This window comes from Felis catus, chromosome F1 (assembly GCF_018350175.1).
Source record: "Felis catus isolate Fca126 chromosome F1, F.catus_Fca126_mat1.0, whole genome shotgun sequence".
Classification (NCBI taxonomy): domain Eukaryota; kingdom Metazoa; phylum Chordata; class Mammalia; order Carnivora; family Felidae; genus Felis; species Felis catus.
The window spans coordinates 13,800,641-13,821,361 of record NC_058384.1 but is presented as its reverse complement, the minus strand read 5'-3'; the positions used below and the strand labels follow the sequence as shown (position 1 = coordinate 13,821,361).

The 20,721-nt window shown below is 38.0% G+C and overlaps 1 protein-coding gene across 2 annotated transcripts in view; it reads left to right on the top strand.

Moving 5' to 3' along the window:
* The window catches only part of VAMP4 (vesicle associated membrane protein 4), a 47,525-nt gene that overhangs the window by 25,891 nt on the left and 913 nt on the right, over positions 1-20,721 (top strand). Inside the window, exons 3-7 of one of the 2 annotated variants that reach the window (XM_003999190.5) lie at positions 4,897-4,943; positions 8,505-8,555; positions 15,185-15,285; positions 16,222-16,301; positions 18,942-18,993. In XM_003999190.5, coding sequence (XP_003999239.1) covers positions 4,897-4,943; positions 8,505-8,555; positions 15,185-15,285; positions 16,222-16,301; positions 18,942-18,993 — 331 coding nt within the window. Of the gene's footprint in view, positions 1-4,896; positions 4,944-8,504; positions 8,556-15,184; positions 15,286-16,221; positions 16,302-18,941; positions 18,994-20,721 lie in introns of those variants that run through there. The other variant, XM_006942702.5, reaches the window with a different exon arrangement.

Below are 20,721 nucleotides of genomic sequence, written 5' to 3'. Positions count from 1 at the left end.
ATTATTATCTGCCTAGTGGGTGTAAAGCGTTATCTCATTGTGTCCTGTTCTCTTTTTTTGATAGTGTCTCACTAGCCCTTGTGTTTGTTCAATGAATGGGTGTAAAGACATTGATTTTCATGTGTGTTTCTTACAGTACAACTATAATAAATATATTTTATCATTAGTGTCATTATCTTTTAAGGCACATAAACTGTTTCATAAATATAGTGACTGTTAAACTTACTAGCTAGAATAGCATTCAAGAAATATTTGTTGGAGGAATTAATTAATGCATCTCCCTGACTGCTACTGACTTTGAACATCTTTTCATGTGATCATTGGCCATTTCTTCTTCTGTCTGGAGTTGCCTATCTCTCTCCATTGACTATTTTTCTCCCTTGCCGTCTTTTTCTTATTGTTTCCTCAGAGCTCTTGATATAATACAGATGTCAGACCTTTTCTGAAAGTATGTTGCAGATTTTTTTGCCCAATCTGTTACTTGCCAGTTAACTTTGTTTATGATAGTTTTTCATGTTTAACATTTTTATGTTATCCATTAATCTTTTTCTCTTAAACTTCTGGAGTTGTGTGTTGCTTAGGAATAATTCAGCCATCTTAAGAGTTAAATACTTATTTCATATATATTCGGTTTTTGTGATTTTGTAAATAAATGCATTTTCCTTTAAGTGCTGCTATGACCCATAACCTACAGATTTTGTTCTCTAGTGTTCCCGGTGTCACTTATTTCTAAATAGTCTGTTAAATTTCCATTACATTTTAATGTGTTAATTAGAAGAGTGTTTTAAAGTTTTATTGTTACTTTTTTTTAAGTTTCTTTACTTATTTTTGAGAGAGAGAGAGAGAGAGAGCATGAGTGAGGTAGAGAGGGAAAGAGAATTCCAAGCAGGCTCTGTGTTCAAACACACGAACTATGAGATCATGACCTGAGCCTAGATCAAGAGTCAGACACTTGATCGACTGAGCCACCCAGGTGCCCCTTTTGTTACCTGTTTTAATTTCCACTGCATTATGACTGGAGAATGTGACCTATGTAATTTCTAGTTTTTGGAATTTATTAAAATTCTTTTGCGGCACATCTATTTCTTGGATATTTGAAATTAAAATTTGCTAAATATAAAGTTCTAGATTATTGTTTGTCTTCTTAGTTTCTCTATCTCTGAAGGGTATGTTAAATCTTCCCTATGATTTTGAATGTATCCATTTCTTTCTTTATAATTTGAGCAGCTTTTGCTTTATATCTTTTGCAACTATGTTGTTATATATAAACATTCATTGCTGTTAAATCTTTTTGGTGGACTATGCATTTTATCATTATAAAATCTTAAATTTGATTGTTTAATGCTTTTGTCCTAAATTCGTCTTTGTATTAATATTGCTAACTCTAACATTCTTTTTGTTAGAATTTGCTGATATATTTTTTCCCACCTCTTCTTTTCTTCCTTTATTTGATAATTTGTTTTAGGTGAATTTTTTGTAAACAGATATTGGCTGGAATTTTTGAACTCCAATCACATGTAGTTCTTTTTTTTAATAGGAGCATGTCGTAGACTCTAAGTCTAAAGTTCTCTTTTGTCTAGCAAAAGAGCGAACGCAGGATTAAAACAGGAGATGGCTAATGTCTGGGAAAAAGGCAAGAGCCCCGAATAAGGGTCCTTGCCCCATATTTATTCAGATCAGAAGGCTTGCAAACATGATGGGTGTGTATAAAGAGACAAAGAAACTAGGAACATTAACTTGTGGATGTGAGGGGGAAAGGGGGATTTTGAGGATACACAATGTTTGGGGTTTGGCTCAATATAAAATAAATTCCAGGTGCCGGGCAGATGGGTAGATGGTTGCTAACAGCAGACGGGAGGCGCTGTGCCTGTTTATCTTTGCCAGCCTAGGAGATGAGACAGGTAGGGGGAATAACCTCAGGGTTAATAAGCCACCTTGGGCTGCTTTGCCTGCAGTGCAGTGGTCCAAAGTCCAATTCACCAATTTACCTGCCCTGGCCCTGTTCTATGAAAGCAGCTTTCTGCTGTAGTACTAAACTTGGGGTGCTTTCACCCTGAATATCTAATCTTGTTATTCCTATGTATTGGGCACCTTTGCGCGGATTCTATTTCAGGCCTTTGCCTCTCTCTATATATTTTTGGGGGTTCAGCACCCCTCCCTATTTTGGGGTGCCTTTGCACCTCCCTATTCTTGGAGTGCCAATCTGGTTATCCAAACTCAGGTGTGAGCATTTTATGACTTTGTGTTTCTTTGTGCCTCCTTAACCCATTGGTGTAGGCCCAGGGAATTCCTAAGCTTATCCCCCACGGGAGCATTCATACCATTCACATTTGTTACAACAACTAACGTATTTGGGCTTTTTCTGTGCTAGCCAGTCCCTCTGATGCCAGTGAATGCCCTTCCCCCTGATCTTTGGTTGGCCCTTTGTTATCATTTGGATCTCTGCTTAAGTTTCACTTCTTGAGAGTGATTTTCCATGACAACCTAATCTCATTTAGTCACCCTGTCACTTTCTATCCTTTCTCTGTTTCAGTTCTCTGCGTAGCATTTGTTGTTTGTTTGTTTTTTTTAAACATTTATTTTACTTTTAGAGAGACAGAGTATGATCAGGGTAGAGGCAGAGACGGGGAGACACAGAATCTGAAGCAGGCTCCAGGTTCTGAGCTGTCTGCACAGAATCTGATGTGGGGCTCGAACCCATGAACCGTGAGATCATGACCTGAGCTGAAGTCAGACACTTAACCGATTGAGCCACCCAGGCGCCCCTCTGCATAGCATTTGTTACCATCGAATATTTTTCTGTGAGAGCTCAGACTTTGTCTGTCTTGTTCAAAGCTGTCTTGGTACCTAGAACAGTGCCTGACACATAGAAGATGCTCAGACATATTTATTAAAAAAATATTGAATACATCCTATTTTCATTTTTTCTCTCTGTGATATGTTATATATCATTATGCATAGATCATTATATTTCATATATTTTTCCTCTTTTCCCTGACTTCTTTGGCAGATTGATTGTTTTTCCTCATCTCCTCGGCCTCAGTATCACTAGGCAGTTTAAAAGTATCCTTCCTTTCTCCCTTTGTATCTCTCTCTTTTTTGTTATTAACTTCATATTTTAACAGTGATGTTTAAATCTGTTTTCTCTGTCAATATACCAAACACCACGTCCCATCCATTGTTTTACTTCCTCATTCTGGCCCACTTTCCCTGCCTCCACTTGTCTCCCCAGCAGGTGCGACTGTTATGTTACTTACTTGCTTCACTCTTCTGCTCCCAGCTTCTAGGTTTTGTTAGAATGGTTTGGGGCTCTTTTAAAGTTTCTCCTTATATTATACCTTTTCTTTTTCAGTAGCTATAAGTAGTTCACACTGACCACACATTTTATTAGGTTCATTGATTTTATTGACCTCTGTCTTAGAATCTTTGCTCTGGGGGCGCCTGGGTGGCGCAGTCGGTTAAGCGTCCGACTTCAGCCAGGTCACGATCTCGCGGTCCGTGGGTTCGAGCCCCGCGTCAGGCTCTGGGCTGATGGCTCAGAGCCTGGAGTCTGTTTCTGATTCTGTGTCTCCCTCTCTCTCTGCCCCTCCCCCGTTCATGCTCTGTCTCTCTCTCTCTCTCCCAAAAATAAATTAAAAAAAAAAAAAAAAAAAAAAGAATCTTTGCTCGATTTAATTGGGTTTTGTTGTTGTTTGGGCTGGTGCAATTCCTTGAGTAATTTTCTCAGAAAAGGCAATAGGTGGTGTATTTGTTTCCTATTGCTGCTCTAACAAATTACCACAAACTCAAAACAACACAAATCTATTGTCTTCTAGTTCTGGTGACCAGAAGAAGTCCAAAGTGGATCTTCCTGGGCTAAAATCAAGGCTCTGGCCAGGCTGTGTTCCTTCTGGAAGCTGTAAGGGAGGGTCTGTTTCCTTCTCTTTGCCAGCTTCTAGAAGCTTCCCATCATCTTTGGCTCATGCTCCTTCCACTGTCTTTAAAGCCAGCAGTATAACATCTTCTATTCCGTCTCTCTCCCCACTCGTCTGTCCCTCTTTCCTCTCTCTCCCTCCCTCTCTCTCTGGCACTTCTGCCTCCCTCTTTTAAGAACTCTTGGGATTATGTTGGGCCCACATGAATAATCCTTATTGATCTTCCCACCTCAAGACCTGTAACTCAGTCGCACCTGCAGAGGCCCTCTTAGCATGTGAGGAAACAGTCACGGTTTCCGGTTTCTGTCTTGGGGAGCTGTTATTCTTTGTAGAAGCTGTGTACTATTGAAGTTCTTCCATGCGGGAAAGTCTGGTTGCTGCTCTTCCTTAGGCTCCTTTTGGAACTTTATGTCTCCCCCTTTTGGGGAGAGGGTGAGATCATCTTCATTTTAAGGAAAATAGTTGCATCTTATAGAGTAAAAGTATAAAGTGGTTTTTGTTTGGAAGTTCACATATGTGTCGAAGGTTATTTGTGAACTGTGAAGGCAGTAGGTGGACTGTGCCGATTCTTAAACCCTTGTGTCTCAGCTCCAAACCTGTCCTCTATACCCTTCTGTCTGATGCTAGAGTTGGACTCAGCAACTGCACTTCTCCTTTGCCGCGTGGCTTCCTGTTAGGTTCTGCCAGTGGAGAGACTGGAAGGCGGGGAAGGAGACGGGACTTAATGTCTTCCTGACTGCCTACAGTTCCTCAGTTCCCTGCTGGTTTCAGTGACCTTTCTACCGTGTTGTCAGTGATCCACATTTGCCAACTTTTCAGCTTACGATAAAGCACATGTAACCACTCTTCCCTCTGTCTGGAAGCTTAGAGTTAAGAAATTTCACCAGAACAGAACTCCTTTCATTACTCCTCCCTGACAGTTTGCAAGACGTCTGAATCTGAAAACTCACGTCTTTTTTTTTTTCCCCTCTTTTTTTGACAGAGAAATCTTTTGGAAGATGACTCAGATGAAGAAGAAGACTTTTTTCTGTAAGTTTTTTTTTTAAATAGCTTTATTGGAGTATAATTAACATCCAGTAAAATGCATATAGAGTATATAATATGAGTTTTGGTGCATGTACTATACGCCTGTGAAATTATCACCAAAATCAAGTAATGAACGTGACCATCACCTCTGAAATTTCCTCATACCCTTTGTAATCTGTCACTCTCCCAGTCCCCAGGCAACCACTGGTCTACTTTCTATCACCGTAGTTTGTGTTTTCTAGAATTTTTTAAATGGTATCCCACAGTATGCCTTTTTTTTCCTGGTATCATTCCCTTTGCATAATTATTTTGAGATTTATCCACGCTATCCCATGTATCGATAGTTTATTTCTGAGAAGTATTCTATTGTGTGAATATACTGTAGTTCATTCATCCATTCACTTATTGATGGATATTTGTGGTGTTTATAAGTTTTAGCTATTGTGAATAAAGCTACTGTAAACGTCTATGTGCAAGTTTTTGTGTGGATTGATGCTTTCAGTTCTCTTGGGAAAATACTTAGGAGTTAGTCGAGTGGCCGGTATATATTTACAGCTGTTTTCCAAAGTGATGCACCATTTTATATTCCCACCAGCATCGTATAAGAGTTCTAGTTGCTCTAAATCCTCGTCAGTACTATATATGGTCAGTTTTTAAATTTTAGTCATTCTTGCAGATGTGCATTTGCATTTCCCTAATGCATTTCAATTTGCATTTCCCTAATGACAAGTTATGTTGGACCTCTTTTTTGTGTTTTGTCATCCCCATATTTTGGATTAAGTACATGTTAAAATCTTTTGTCCAGGTCTAAATTTGTCTTTTTATGTAGTTGTTTATGTATTCGGGATACAAGTTCTTTGTCAGATGTGTTTTACAGACATTTACTTTTCATCTGGTGACTTAATCTTTTCATTTTCATGACAGTATCTTTTGAAGATCAAAGTGTTGATTTTGATGAAATCAATTTATTACATTTTTCTTTTATTGTTTTTGCTTATTTAAGAGATCTTTGCCAAACCCACGTTTACTAAGATTTTCTCCTATGTTTTCTTCTTCTTTATTTTAATTTTTTTAAAGTTTGTTTTGAGAGAGAGAGTATGCATGAAAATGGGAGGGACAAAGAGAGAAGGAGAGAGAGAATCCGAAGCAGGCTCCGTGCTGTCAGCACAGAGTCCAGTGCGGGGCTTGATCCCACCAGCCATGAGATTGAGACCTGAGCCAAAACCAAGAGTCGGATGCTTAACTGACTGAGCCACCCAGGCATCCCCTCCTATGTTTTCTTCTAGGAATTTTCTAGTTTTGGCTTTCACATTTAGCTCTATAATTTGTTTCAAGTAAATTTTTATGTATGGTTGAGGTAAGGGTGAAGGATAATTATTATTTTTTTATTCTTTTTTTTTTTTTTTTGGCATATGGCTATCCATCCAGCTGATGAAAAGATTATCCTTTTCCCATTGAATTGCCTTGATACTTTGTCAGTTAATTGATCTGATCAGTCATCTACAGTTATAATTAGAAAGGGCTGTCATCATATAGGCCTAAGTTGTATTTGCAAAGGCAGGAAGGAGGACATATGTGGCAGGAGTTTTCTCTAGAGATTGGTGTAGGCAGATGTGCCCCCTCCCCCCCAAAAAATTTGCCTCCCTCTTTGTTATAATTTTGTAAGATTTTTGTAGAGGCTTTTCCCCTACATAAAAACATTTTATAAAAATAATTGACAGCCATGAAGCAGTGAACAACATAGGAAACAAATCCATTAATAGGAAATAGTATCATTTTGGCAAGGTCAGATGATGTGGGAAGATACCTCCTACATGTGACAAGATTTCCCAAGAGTCACAAAGCTAATTGCCACAGTGGCAAATATGGTAAAAAGCCTTAGACCTAGAGCACTAGCTACCCGTCAGAAAGGACCTCGTATTGAAAAGGCCTTGTATTGAAAAGGTTACATAAATGATTCTCTCAGTGTCAGCGAGATACCTTGTGAGAAACACTAATTCTTCAGACCTGCAATGTACCCCTGGAAGTCCATTCCCAATAATGTACCTTTTGCAGAGGGCCTGACAAGCAGCTAGCACACTTGCTCAAAATACAGCTTCCACACACTGTGGGTCTGTTTGGGTGTTGAAGAGGAGACAAACCAAATAAATTTTTAAAAAAGAAATCAAAATCCAGGTTTATCACCCAGCAGTTTATCAACACCCAGCAATATTCTCAAGAGCCAAAAGATGGAGCAACCTAAATGTCCATCAGCAGGTGAATGGATAAGCAAAGTGCGGTGTATGGGTATAGTAGAATATTAGTCTTAAAAAGGAAGGAAGTTCTGGGGCGCCTGGGTGGCTCAGTCAGTTAATTGTCTGACTTGATTTTGGTTTGGGTCATGATCTCACGTTTCTTGATATCGAGTCCCACATCAGGCTCTGTGCAGAGTGCACAGAGCCTGCGTGGGATTCTCTCTCTCCCCCTCTCTCTCTGCCCCTCCCCTGCACACTCTCTCTCTCTCTCTCTCTCTCTCTCTCTCTCTCACACACACACACTCTCTCTCTCTCTCTCTCTCTCTCTCTCTTTCCAAATATTAAAAAAAGGGGGGGGGTAGGAAATTCTGACATGTTTACAACATGGATGAATCTCCAAGAACCTATGCTAAGTGAAAGAAGCTGTTCACAAAAGGATAAATTTTATGTGATTCCAGTTATATGAAGTACCTAGAGTAGACAAATTCATGGAGACACAAAGCAGGATGGAGATTGCCAGGGGCTAGGAGGAGGAGGAATGGGGAGTTAGTGATTAATTGGTAGAGATCTTTTTCTTTTCTTTTTTGTAATTTTTTTTTTCTAAGTAAGCGCTATGCCTAACATGGGGCTCAAACTCACAACCCTGAGATCAAGAGTCGTATGCTCCACCAACTGAGCCAGTCTCCCCAATTCTATTTTTTTTTAAGTTTTATAATTTATACCTTATTCTCAATCATCAGAGGAATGCTAATTACTCAAAATGGATTATCCACAAGTTTTTATTTCCCCAATATTAAAATGGATTGGTTGAAATGATACAACACTTGACTAACAACAGTTTGAGAAATGTTGGTATTTTCATAGACCTGAATTTCCCGTTAGCTTTGTTGATAAATTTAAGATGAGCAACAAAAAAGAGTGTTTTGAATGGATTTTTTTCTGTATCCATTTTTGATAATCAGCATTTATTATAACCTAATTCAAAGGTGAATTTACTTTTTCTGTCTATAACTGATCAGAAAGCTATTCATAATCACTGGCACTCTTGTTACAATGTTTCAGAGTTTAGTGATTACAACAACCTGTGTGTAACTTAAGGTTATATAAACTCTATTTTCTCTGAAAGTTTTAACATTCAGAAGAATGAGGTTAGTTGTGGCCAGTGAAGTGCAGATGTGATTACACATCACGTTCCAGCAATACCAGTTATGTGTGGTTCCTTGGGGTAAATTACTGGTCCATGTTTAGAATTAAGCCTGATTATGTGTATGTGTTTTCCGTTTTTTATTTTAATGCTCTCATTAATATGTGCTTGGTATTTTGTTTTCAGAAGGGGACCATCTGGACCAAGATTTGGACCTAGAAATGATAAAATTAAGCAGTAAGTTCCTGAGATACTCATTTGTTTAAGTGATTTTATCGTATTTCTGTGTGGACCCAGGGTTGGCAAACTACAGCCTAGGAGCCAAATCTGGTTACTGCCTGTTTTTCTAAATAAAGTTTTATTGGAACACAGCCATGCCTATTTTCTTATTGCCAGTGGCTGCTTTCAAACTACCATGGCAGATTTGAGTAGCTGTGACAAAGACCTTATGGCCCACAGAATCTAAAATACCTATTGTCTGTCTGGCCCTTTACAGAAAAAACTTTGCTGAGCCCAGATGTAGACTGACTATAATTACAGGATTGTAAAAATCCAGTAACTTTCTATTTTCACAAAGCTCTGAATCATAGCTAAGGAAATCTGGTGCCTGTTTGTTGGTTTTCTTAACTTGATTACTTTAGGTCAGATGCATTTATTTAGCATAATCTCAAGGTCAGTTTTGGTTTAAATCTGTGCTTGAGTCCCATTTTCAGAATAATAGGTGGAATATCATAAGTTTGGTTTTTGAAAGTGCAGTTGTTTTTTATATCCCTCCAGAATGTTGTCATATCTGTTACTTATTCTAATACATATATTGATCTAAGTTTTATGGGTAATTAATTTTCCATTTAAACCTTTATCTATATATGTTGGTGGTGGTGGGTGATGGGTAATGCGGTAGTAAATGTATCTCATGTTAGAAGGATCTGAGTCCTGACAAGAAGGGAGACGGAATGGCCAGAGCAGTGAAACAGCTTTGGAAACAGACTAAGTTTTGAATGCTAACTATGGACGGTAAACTCAATGGATTCAGGATCTCAGGAGGGATAGCCACTGCTCTAGTTCAGGCTGTAGTTGGCACATAGTGGGAAGGGTGCTGTGACAGGAAATCAAGTTACTGTTAAGATACTTGGGCTTTAGTCAGGTAGCCGTTGGTATGAAGAAAAAAATATCCATACTTCACCTAATCCTAGCTAATGGATTCTGAAATCAGAACCAAGGTTCCAACAAACTGAGTTCTGGACAGGACGTTTTCATTTTCTCTTACTGTCTGACAGATTGCCCTGAACTTAACAGGCTAAAACAATACGTATTTATCATCTCATGTTTTCCATGGGTCAGGAGTTCAGTCACTGCTTAGGTGGGCTGTCTGCACGGGGTCTCACAAGCCTGAAATCAAGGTTTTGCCAGGGCTGTGATCCATTTACTGACTGAGCTCAGGTAGTATTGACAGAATTCTTTTCCTTGCAGTTGGAGAACCCATGATACTTGCTCCTTCAAGGCCAGCAGAAGAGTCTGCTGCTCCAAGTCTCTGTTGGCCAGTAAAGATACAAAGGACTGCTTAGATTCAGGCAGTCCATAACATGTAGGCAGTAAAAGGAAGAATTGCTAGACTCTATGGGTTCTCGGACACACCAAAAAAGATGATTCCAAAACAAAAGGGGCCGCATGGCTGTAATAGGAGTTGTAGGGTACCCTGTTACAGAGGAGCCAGTTCTGCACTGTAGCTCGGCGGTTTTATAGTCGGCAGATACGCCCTACAGAAAGCCTCATACATCATCAGAACCTGGGAGGTGGTAAGAAATTGTCTGTGGACAGTCTTCTAGGGAGATGAGTGGGAGATGGCTTCACAATGAGTGGGAGATGGCTTCATTCATCTTCTCATGTCCTGGGAGGGTTACAAAACATTCAGGGTCATCAGGATGCCATGGCAGAGCTGTTCCTCTACACTGAGCCAGAGTGACTTCTGTTCCACCCACATAGTTCTCATACCTAAGCTGCTCTAGAGAAAAGGACTCCACTGATGACACACTTGTTTTTTGTCCTGCCCATATGCTTGCTTTTCTCTCTGATATCCTTCTGCAGAGTGAGCCTAGTACTGAGTATGGCCTATTGAGTCTTCTGAATATGATTTTCCAGCCGAACCCCAAACCACTGCTGGTTGTACCAAATGGGCATTGCAAACAAAGCATATGTCTATGTGAACAAGTGCCAGGCACACACACATGAATATGTATATGTACGTATTAATTAGCACAATATCTTTGGTGATCACAGAATTTTAGAAAAGTAAGGAACTGTTGAGTAAGTATAATGGTTCTCACTCTAGAGCTAAAATCTTGCCAGACTTAAAAGGTGGTCAGTCATCTAAACCTTGTGGGCACAGACTCATGGATGCTTATTTAACCAGGGCATGACTCCATGTGTGTGCCCAGAATGCCCCAAGATGGCAGAGCACAATCTACCACACAGCTTGCCCATGGACAGATACCTGGCATTAGTTGAGTAACCAAAATTGTTAGCGCTGTTAGCGCTGGTGAGTTCTTTAAGCTGTTATCACCATGTAATTTATAACATTTTAATACAGGGTGTTTCTTGACCTCATGGATCAGCAACATTATTACTTTGTTTGAATTCGATTGGTATGTTGCCACCAGATTATTTTCACAAAAAAATATTCAAGTGTTTGAGGGAAGATTTTTTTCTGGTTAGATTTAAAGTAATCACGTGCCTGTATAAAATGTATGATGCTCTTTGGAATGCTTTCTTTGCTTTTAAGTTAAATAATAGCTTTATAAATGCAACCCTAATGGATTACAGTCATTCTCTGTTCTGAGTAGGGAATTTCCTAACTATAGTCTTGGTCCAATCAGTTTAACTTTATAAAAAGGCCCCCAAGGAATGTTCTATGATGTAACAGCAATATAGTTGCAAAAATACAGCATAACTTTAAACCTTCTTTTGTCAACAGTACCTTAAAAAGCCACAAGATGGGGGTGTTAACTGTAAAAATAAATATTTTCTTTGTAAAATAAGGGAAAAGTGTTTGTTGCTGAGCACTTTTCTCTTCTTAATGGAAGAACACTGACAGTAAGCACAGGCTAAGGGTTAGGCATTGTGCTAAGCGTTTAAACACTATTACATCTAATTCTCACACGTGAGAGACGATCATGTGGGAAAATATGAGGCTCCAAGAGGTTTGTGACAGACTCCACAACACGGCAGCACAGGACCCTGTTGATGATTAGAATAGGGACGTTTCAGGAATACAAGTTGTGTCAGACTCTAAGGATGACTTAAGTCAACGTTGAAATACCTTTTCCTTTCTGCATGTTTTATCCTTTCCTGGGTATGTTCTCTCTTGTGTCCTTTCTTCTACCATCCGACTCTCCTTTAACTGGAAATGATATAAATCTCCACACCCTCCTATACAAACTTGCTTTTCCTTTGAGTTCTTAATTTTTTCTTTCAGTTAATGCTTATCTACGGACGCTCAGTTGCTCAAATTATAAATCTAGAAGTCCTGCACCCTTTTCTTGCCCCAGCTTCTTCACCAGTGTCCAGTGAATCACTTGATACTTGAAATATCCCCTCCTCTTACCTAGAACTTTCCTACCATCAACCACTTTCATTACTCTGCCCAATTCATACTTCTCCCCTCAAAACTCAGTACCAGGATCTCGACGCCATCTCTCTCTGATCCAGGCTGAATTCATCTAGGCTGCATGACTGGTACCATGGGCTTCCTTCCATTGTGGCACTTGATACATGGTAGTATAATCATGGATACCAGTTTTCCCCAGTAGACTGTAATCTTTCTAAAGACTGGACTTAAAACCTTCACATTGGTGTCCTCAATAAATAGTATAATAATTCCTTAATAAATGTTTTTTGAATGAATGAGATATTTCATTCAGATCCGAAAATATTTGTTGAATGCCTACTGGGCACATTTCACATGACCTAAAGTGGGACAGTCTCTGCTTTGAAGGCATTTGAAGTGTAATGATGAGGATAGGATCAACATAAAATACAAATAGAACCCAGTACTGTAACTGCTGTGAAAATGTAAAAGGTAATTGCAAAATATGTTATTGCTTGTTTTTAAAAAATTCTGGACATCTTAAAATACAGAAACCCAATTATGAGATTGTCCATTATTAAATAAGGGTTTTATAGTAGCTGGATTGAGTGTTATACCAGTGGATGGTGAACTTTATTTTGCTTTAGAATCGTGTAGTGTATTAAATGTCTGTAGGAGCCATCATCTGATCATGTGTAGGGCTGCAGCACATGTTGTCCATTCCTACCCTGCAGAACCGCCTTACTTTAGGCTATTGTCACCTCCTGCAAATGTTGAAAATAACTACCTGGGTATTTCAAAACTAGTCATTGATGAACCATAGCTGTGTTTCTGTTACAGTTGTCACAGTGAAATGGAGACCTCCAGGGGCGCCTGGGTGGCTCAGTCGGTTGAACGTCCAACTTTGGCTAAGGTCATGACCTCACAGTTTGGTTGAGTGTCCAACTTTGGCTAAGGTCATGACCTCACAGTTCGTGAGTTAGAGCCCCGCATTGGGCTCTGTGCTGACAGCTCAGAGCCTGGAGCCTGCTTCGGATTCTGTGTCTCCCTCTCTCTCTGCCCCTCCCCCACTCATGCGCGCCCTTGCTCGCTCTCTCTCTCTCTCTCTCTGTCAAATATAAAAACATTTTAAAAAAAATGAAGACCTCCAGGTATACTGCCTCATTATATCTTCCTCAGGTAGCTGGGTATGCTTTTGCAGGATTTATACTCAAATTGTTTGCTTATTCAACAAATGTTCATTGAATGGGTACTCTGCTCTGAGCACCGTGGCTGGTACTAGGGCTGCAAAAGTGAACAAGATAGGCACGTTTTCTGCATTCATCGAGCTTAGTGGGGGAAAGGCAGAAAATCGGTATGTACTTTCACTTAGTGTTAAATGCTCTAAATGGAGAAGTGGGATGGGGACGGGCTGTGTCACAGCTCTAAGAGTTAATGCAGTACGCTCCTTGCACATTTGAACTTAAGTTCCATGAGAGCCAGAATTGTCTGCTTTCTTCAGTACTGTCTTCCCAGTGCCTGAAACAATACGTAGTGGGCTCTCATTAATTATTGGATATATTAATTAGTTGCTTAAGTATTTGTGCTATTGTTCTTAGATAGGGTGAACATCTTTAGCTCTTTGTTTAGGTGGTTAGGAATTGCAACAAGACATCTTAGGGATCCAGGGACTTGTTAGATCTTTTTGGGCAGAAGAGAGTTCTGCTTGTCTCAGCTTGGATCTGCTTCAGTCTTATATTCAGTAGAATCTGAGGCACAGAACTCTGGGGAGCTGTGGTGAACCCTGAGTCTGTGTGTGGATAGTCAGTGGGTATACCGTAAGAAGGAAGGACTGTCATCACACATAGCAATTGCTACTTGAATCTGAGACTACTTCTGAACCCACCTATGTCTAATGGGGCCTCCATTTTTATTTTAAAGCAAACTTTTTGAAGATACAGCTCTGTGATAGGGAAGAGATAGAACTCTTTTTTAAAAATTACACATCCATGCCTTACTCCTGACTCAATGGGTTAGTTTGAGGGGTAGTGTGGAATAGAGGACAGAGACAAGAGGTGTATTGTGAGTTTTTTTTTTTAAAAACCTTACAATTGTGACATTGTGAAATTGTGATAATTGACACAGTTCTTTCTTCCCCAACTAGAAACAACAATTTCATATCCTTATATATGCCATATATATATATATATATGTATATACACACACACATATATATACACACACATACACACTATATAGTGTATGTACATGATATATATAAAGAGATATATAATCCAATGCATTTTAAACATATTTTGAGTTGTAAGAACCATGAGTTCATTTTATTTCTCCTTTTAAATATTTCACTGGTATGACAATTTTAAGAAGTAATTTAAGGTAATTTTTGTGTAACAGAACAGAGGAAAACTAAACACTGTAAGTTACTTAATGCTTCTGTGTTTATGTACTGGAAGCTACTCTTGAGTGAGAGCAGGCAGCTAAGAACCAGTGAAGATGAATCCTGACACGGGGCTCGATCTCCCAACCCTGAGACTATGACCTGAGCCGAGAAATCAAGAGTCGGATGGATGCTCAACCGACTGAGCCATCCAGGCACCCCAAAGATTAAATCTTTATTAGACAGTCTGAAATTTGGTTAGAACAGTTCCTCATCACCTGACATAAAGGAGGAAATTATATTTTCATTTTGAAAAACAGCAAAACAACTTTTCCTTTCTGCTCTCTCTTGGCCTCTTCAAAACCTTTCCAGGTGTGCCAGTGTCTTAAACCGTGTTTGTTTATGAGAAAACTGATGAGCAGTGAATGGTTATAGCCCCTGATTATCAGTGTACATTTCCATTTTGGAAACTGAATATTTTCATAAGCTGATAACATCCTAGGCAAACTCCTTTGTTAGCCTTAGTGTCTAAACACAGCAGAAGTACGTTATAGCTGTGTCTGTGATGCCCCAGTAGCCTGTTGAAAAGCAGATTAAACTGGATTAGAGTCAAGCTATTGGACTAAATTCTAAAATTACTGGACATTCTGGCAGTACATTTAATTTGCAGGAACAGGGCTAAAAACAAACCATCTTTAAGTTAAATATTACTTTTGCTTATCTTTAATTGCCTGGGTATTCAAGCCCACAAATGGAAGGATGTTGCTATATAACCTTAAATGTTTTGAGTTGAATAATTGTCTGAGAACTTGCTATTTTCTATCATGGAAGTTTTCTAATGAAAGTTTCAGCAATTATAAAATTCTTAAAAGAAAAAGTAATTTTTAAATCTTTCTTTTAAACTAGTGTTCAGAATCAGGTGGATGAAGTTATTGATGTCATGCAAGAAAATATTACAAAGGTAATTGAAAGAGGGGAGAGACTAGATGAACTACAGGACAAATCAGGTACAACTACTTCATATATTTCTTGATATTGTTAATCTGTGTTTTGATAGTTTTTTTCTCCTCACATTCCTCTAGCCAAAGTTTAGGAATCTTGATTTAGGACAATGATATTTGGTCCTTAAGTTTGTGATTTTAGTACTTTAATTTTAGCTCCCTTTATTTGAATCCTCTTACTGCATTATTTGTTTGGTTGAAGATGGAAATTTTTTAAATTTATTGTTGAATAGAGTAGAAATTTTTTTGCCTTATTATGTTGATATGCTTTGTGTTTCTCATACTCTCAGGGAGGAAGTCTAATCACTTATTTTCAACACTTATGTCAAATTTAATCTGATGTTTTTATCTTATGCTTTTTCTGGCGACTTAGCAACATTTCTTTACTGACAAACGTTAGTCTCTCTTGTAATAGTTGCTGTCACATGTTAGGTATTCAAATATTGTTTCAATGATGAATAGCTAAATACCTGATTAATCCTGGACAGACTTGTCTAACCAAAAAACTTAACCACTTTTAAAATTCATTGTTTTCCTTCAAAGTCAGTCTCTTTTTGTATCTTCTAAGAATCTAACCTTCTCCACATGTAGATTTTTTTTCTATAGGTGTATCAAGTACTTGAATTTTTAAAGAGTATTTTCTTACCAGAACTCATATGTTTATGTGAAAACATTGAGGGCCCTGGGAAGACTTCTCTTAATCTTACTGTAAAAATGGGCTGAGCAAACTGACCTGTACTTTTGTGCACTTTTTGTGCTCTTTCTTTTCTCCCAACACGGATTGCCAGTTTGTGGGTGGAGGAGAGGGAGGATGTTGTGTTCGTGCTTAAAAGGGAATGCATTTGCAGAAGTAGAAATTAATATTTTCTTGTCTTTGTGTGACTAGATAAAAGAATCCTGTTATGTCGTTTAATCCTTCTCTCCATCCTCTATGTGATATAGAAAGCTTATCGGATAATGCAACTGCTTTTAGCAACAGATCGAAACAACTTCGAAGGCAAATGTGGTGGCGTGGATGCAGAGTAAGTCAGAAGCTATTGGATAAGTGGCCCAGCATCTCAGGTGGTCTTCGAAGAATATAGGGCCTCTAGATTTGAAGCTCTGGGGGTAGGGCAGGGACCACTGCTGCCTTGCTTCTTCTATCTCCTGAACTTGGGATGTGCTGGGAGTCAGTAAATATTTGTTGAATAATTGATAGCTTTGGGAACAGGAATACCTAAAGGAATCAAGCAGTTCCCAAAGGGATGTTTCCATGGATTTTGTCACAGAAAGTAACCCACATTTTATTAATGATTTAGATTCTTGCAGACTTATTACTTTATAAGAAATATAAATTTTTCATCTAATTTATTATTAGTACCTTTTTGGAGCCACTTCTAGCATTATATAGAAATATTTAAAAGATGGAGTGGAAGCTAGAGAAAAAGAATTTTCTGTTGAGAAAAATAAAAGTAGTTTATATGTCAGAATCCATTATGACAAATGGGGCTTAAAAAAAAATCTCACTATCCTTTATTATTCCAGAGAAATAAGAAACAAAAGAGAAATGTTTAACAAGGGGAAAAAATGAAAATCAGTACATATTAATATATTCTTAAAAATTTTATAGGAATGAATTTACCTCTTAAATATGGCTGCTAATCATTGAACAGAAAATGCTTAAGATTTTATAGTGAATTTCATGTCATGCGAGCAGTTTTCTTTTTCCTCCCAATTCCACGTGTCATTTTTGGCTTTGTTGAAAATCTTAGACATAAACTCATTGTTTTTAATCTCTCACTTTCAAGTTTAGTGATAACTTTCTAAAGTTGGCTTTGCCATATGCTAAGAATTTCTTCCCAGGGTTGTTGTGGAGTTACTTATTTTTGTCTACCTGTTAGGTCATCTTACTTTCACAAATAGAACTGAGGAAGGGAACATGTTTCATTGTTCCCCTTGTCTGGAATTTTAATTTTGTTGTCAATTTGTATCCTTTGAAGAATAAATTTTCCATTTTCTTTTAAGTTTTCCATTTTTATAGAAATTCTCTGTTCTATAACCTAGTTTGGAAGAGCAAAGGGTCCACGAGCCACTCACTTTCCCCATACGTACACAGGACCCATTTGTGTAGCCACAGAAAGATGATCATAATGTGCATTGTGACTAGCTTTTTTTAGCCATATCTAAATATCTAAATTGTGGTTTTGTACTTACTGGATTTCAGATCAGAAGATCAGAGGAACAGTATGCTTTTAAGGAGAAAAATGAAATTATATTTTTAAATTATATTTCTGAATGGTCCCTGTGTCACTGCCATTTTCTTGATTAACTTTAGGAAAGGCTGAGAAAAGGGATATGGGGACAGAGCACAGATCAGAGGTTGCCAGTGGCTCAGGGCAGGGAGGTGGATACTGACTAAAACTGGGTATGAGGGAATTTTGGAGTGGTGGAAATACCTTATGTTTGACTGGTGGTGGTGGCTGACAACTATATCTTTGTCAAAACCCATCAGAATGAACTTTAAAGGGTGAATTTTATTCTAGAGAAAGTGTATTTCAATAAATCTGACTTTAAAAATAAGTGAACAAAATTAATCCAACAGGTGGGGAGGGAGAATTTCTACATCTTTGGGTTATCATAATGTTAATAGGCACCTGGTGTCCAAATTGCAGAGCTTCCATGGCTTCTCTTGGTCACTCTGCTTTTCTCATAAATGTAATGCCACTAAAATGTTACCAGAAACATGTTTCAGGAACATAACAATAGCTACTTCTTGTTGCTATTTCTGATACTCCTAATGTTTCATGTGTTTATAGTAGCTGGGCATCTTTTTTTTTTTTTTTTTTATTAATGAACCATCTTTAATCAACTATCTGAGAAAGTTTGATGAAAACAAGACTTTCATTTGAATTCATCAGGAAAATCAAACCAGTTTATAGCTTATGCATGTTAGGATTAAATGAGGAATGTGACCATTTTATAGAGAAGTGACCTGAAAATATTAAGCAGCTGACTGTGGACCAATCTTAAGAGGTTTCTGCTCTTGCTAATGAATTTGGATGTAAATTAAAAAAAAATTTTCTGCTCTCAACTGAGAAACTGGCACACAGAGTGCCCTTAGGCAAGCCATTTATTAAATGAGGTTATTCATGAAGAATTGAAATTATATTCCTCAGAATGGAGACAAAAAATGCCAAGAAGAGAGTAAGGGAACAAAGACCAACATAATTCTCATATACTTTGAGTGTAAGTGTCATAAAAAATGCTGCTTTGTATATAGTGAATCAGTTGTATTAAATGCCTTTGTTATTCACCATATCCTGACACTTTTGAACAGAGTTGCTAAAATTTCATAGTTTTCCTGGTCTCTGTTAGAAAGAAGCATGAGAAATCATAGACAAATGTTCAGGCTCTTGAGGGCTTTGATTGTTAACTGTTTGCTGTGCAGTAAGTACAGCCTTGGACAAAATCCAGTCAAGCAAAACGCTTGAATTTGGGAACTCTGATTATTTACAAAAAGATGCAAATAGCCAGCAAGTTCACATGAGAAAAAATGTGAAAAGCTTTCAAGGATTGAGCCTGTTCATTGATGAGTTAGTATCATAAATAGCACTACAGATAATCTTGACTTTATTAACAAGTCAAACATTAATATCTATCTTATGCCTTTTTGTGTGTTGTAGATAAAAGCCATCATGGCTTTGGTTGCTGTTACCCTTTTGCTAGTGATTATCAGTAAGTATTTACTGGACTAGTAATTTTGTGGGGGGCATTATTTGTTTTAGAGTTCATTTTAATTTCCCTTTTAACTTATTTTCAGTTGACCCAGTATGACTAATGTCAGGATTGAGTAATGACTTCTGACCCAAGTCAGGACCTCTTAACCTAGGATCTGTAGCTCTGACAATGTTTGTAAATTGTATGTAAAGTTTTACATTTTGGCATATGTACATTTTTATGGGAGAGAATCTATATCTTTTATCAGATTTTCAAAGAGAACTTTCTACCCCCCACCCCCACCCACAAATACAGGGCTAAGCTCTTTGTTTGAGGCCAGATATGGCTACTCTTAAACCCATTTTCTATTACTAACTTTAGGTATGGAAGCTTGTATTTTGTACTGTTTGGAAGACAAATCCAGATAAATTTTCACCATATTATGGTTTTTTGTTTTGTTGCTTTTTGTTTTGGATTTGAACTTGATTTCAGACGTTTAAGCATTAGTCTTCTCCTTTCCTTTGTATTCTTATTAAAGTCGGGTCATTTTTATTATCTCTTTTTCTCCAAAGCCTCTTTACCTATGTTTACAGGGATTTTTATGAAGATTTAGAAAGGGTCTCAAAATAACCACTTGGAAAATTCCATGGTGATACCCTTTTTAAACAGAACAGTTTGTCCCAAAGAAATATTGCTGATCCTCGTTATTTGTGGATTCTGTGTTTGGGAATTCACCCACTGGGTGACACTGATTGGTAAACCAGAAATCAGTATTGAGTTGCTTTCCCAGTCATTGTCAGCCGTGTTGAGAGCAGAGAAAAATTTGAGGCTTCTGACATGCACGTTCCCAGCTGATGTCCAATGAGGCCATGGTCTGCCTTTCTAGTTTCAGCTCATAAAATAAGTATTTAGTGCCACATTTCTCACATTTTTGTGCATCTTCTTGATTTCACTGTTCAAAGTGGCCCCCAAGTGTAGCGACGAAGTGCTGTCCAGCCTCAGGAAGGCTGTGATGTACCCTATAGAAAATACATGTGTTAGATAAGCTTCATTTGGGCATGAGTCATATAGTGCTGTTGACCAGGAGCTTAATGTTAATGAATCAACAATATATATTAAAAGGTATAGAAAACACAAGGTTATATATTGATTGGTTGACAGAAATGTAACCAGGAGCTTGCAAGAATTTAACCCTGTATGTTCCCTACCAACAACGATTCAGTCAGTATTCACTGATTCGATGTTTGTGGTGACTTTATAGAACGTAACTACTGTAGATACCAAGAATGGACCATATATTTATGGTGGATAATTTGGAAAATATGGAATAAAACATTAGTAAAACTCAACTGTAATCTTACTACACAGATAGCTACTGTTAATATATTAAACATGCTTTTCAAAAATATCCTATATAGTTTTTTATAAAGTGGATAATATTTATAATATTTAAATTAGCAGCTGTATGCTATGGTAATACTGCCATAATCTGTTTGATCAAAATGCCATTAGGGGTACCTGGCTGGCTTAGTTGGTAGAGCATATGACTCTTAGTCTTGGGGTTGTAAGTGTGAGCCCCACATTGGGTGTGGAGATTACTTAAAAATAAAATCATTTAAAAAAAATGCCAGGGGTGCCAGTCGGTTAAGCATCCGACTCTTTTGATTTCGGCTGAGGTCATGATCTCAGGGTCGGGAGATCAAGCCTCTCTAAATAAATAAATTTTTTAAATGGGCCAATGATAGA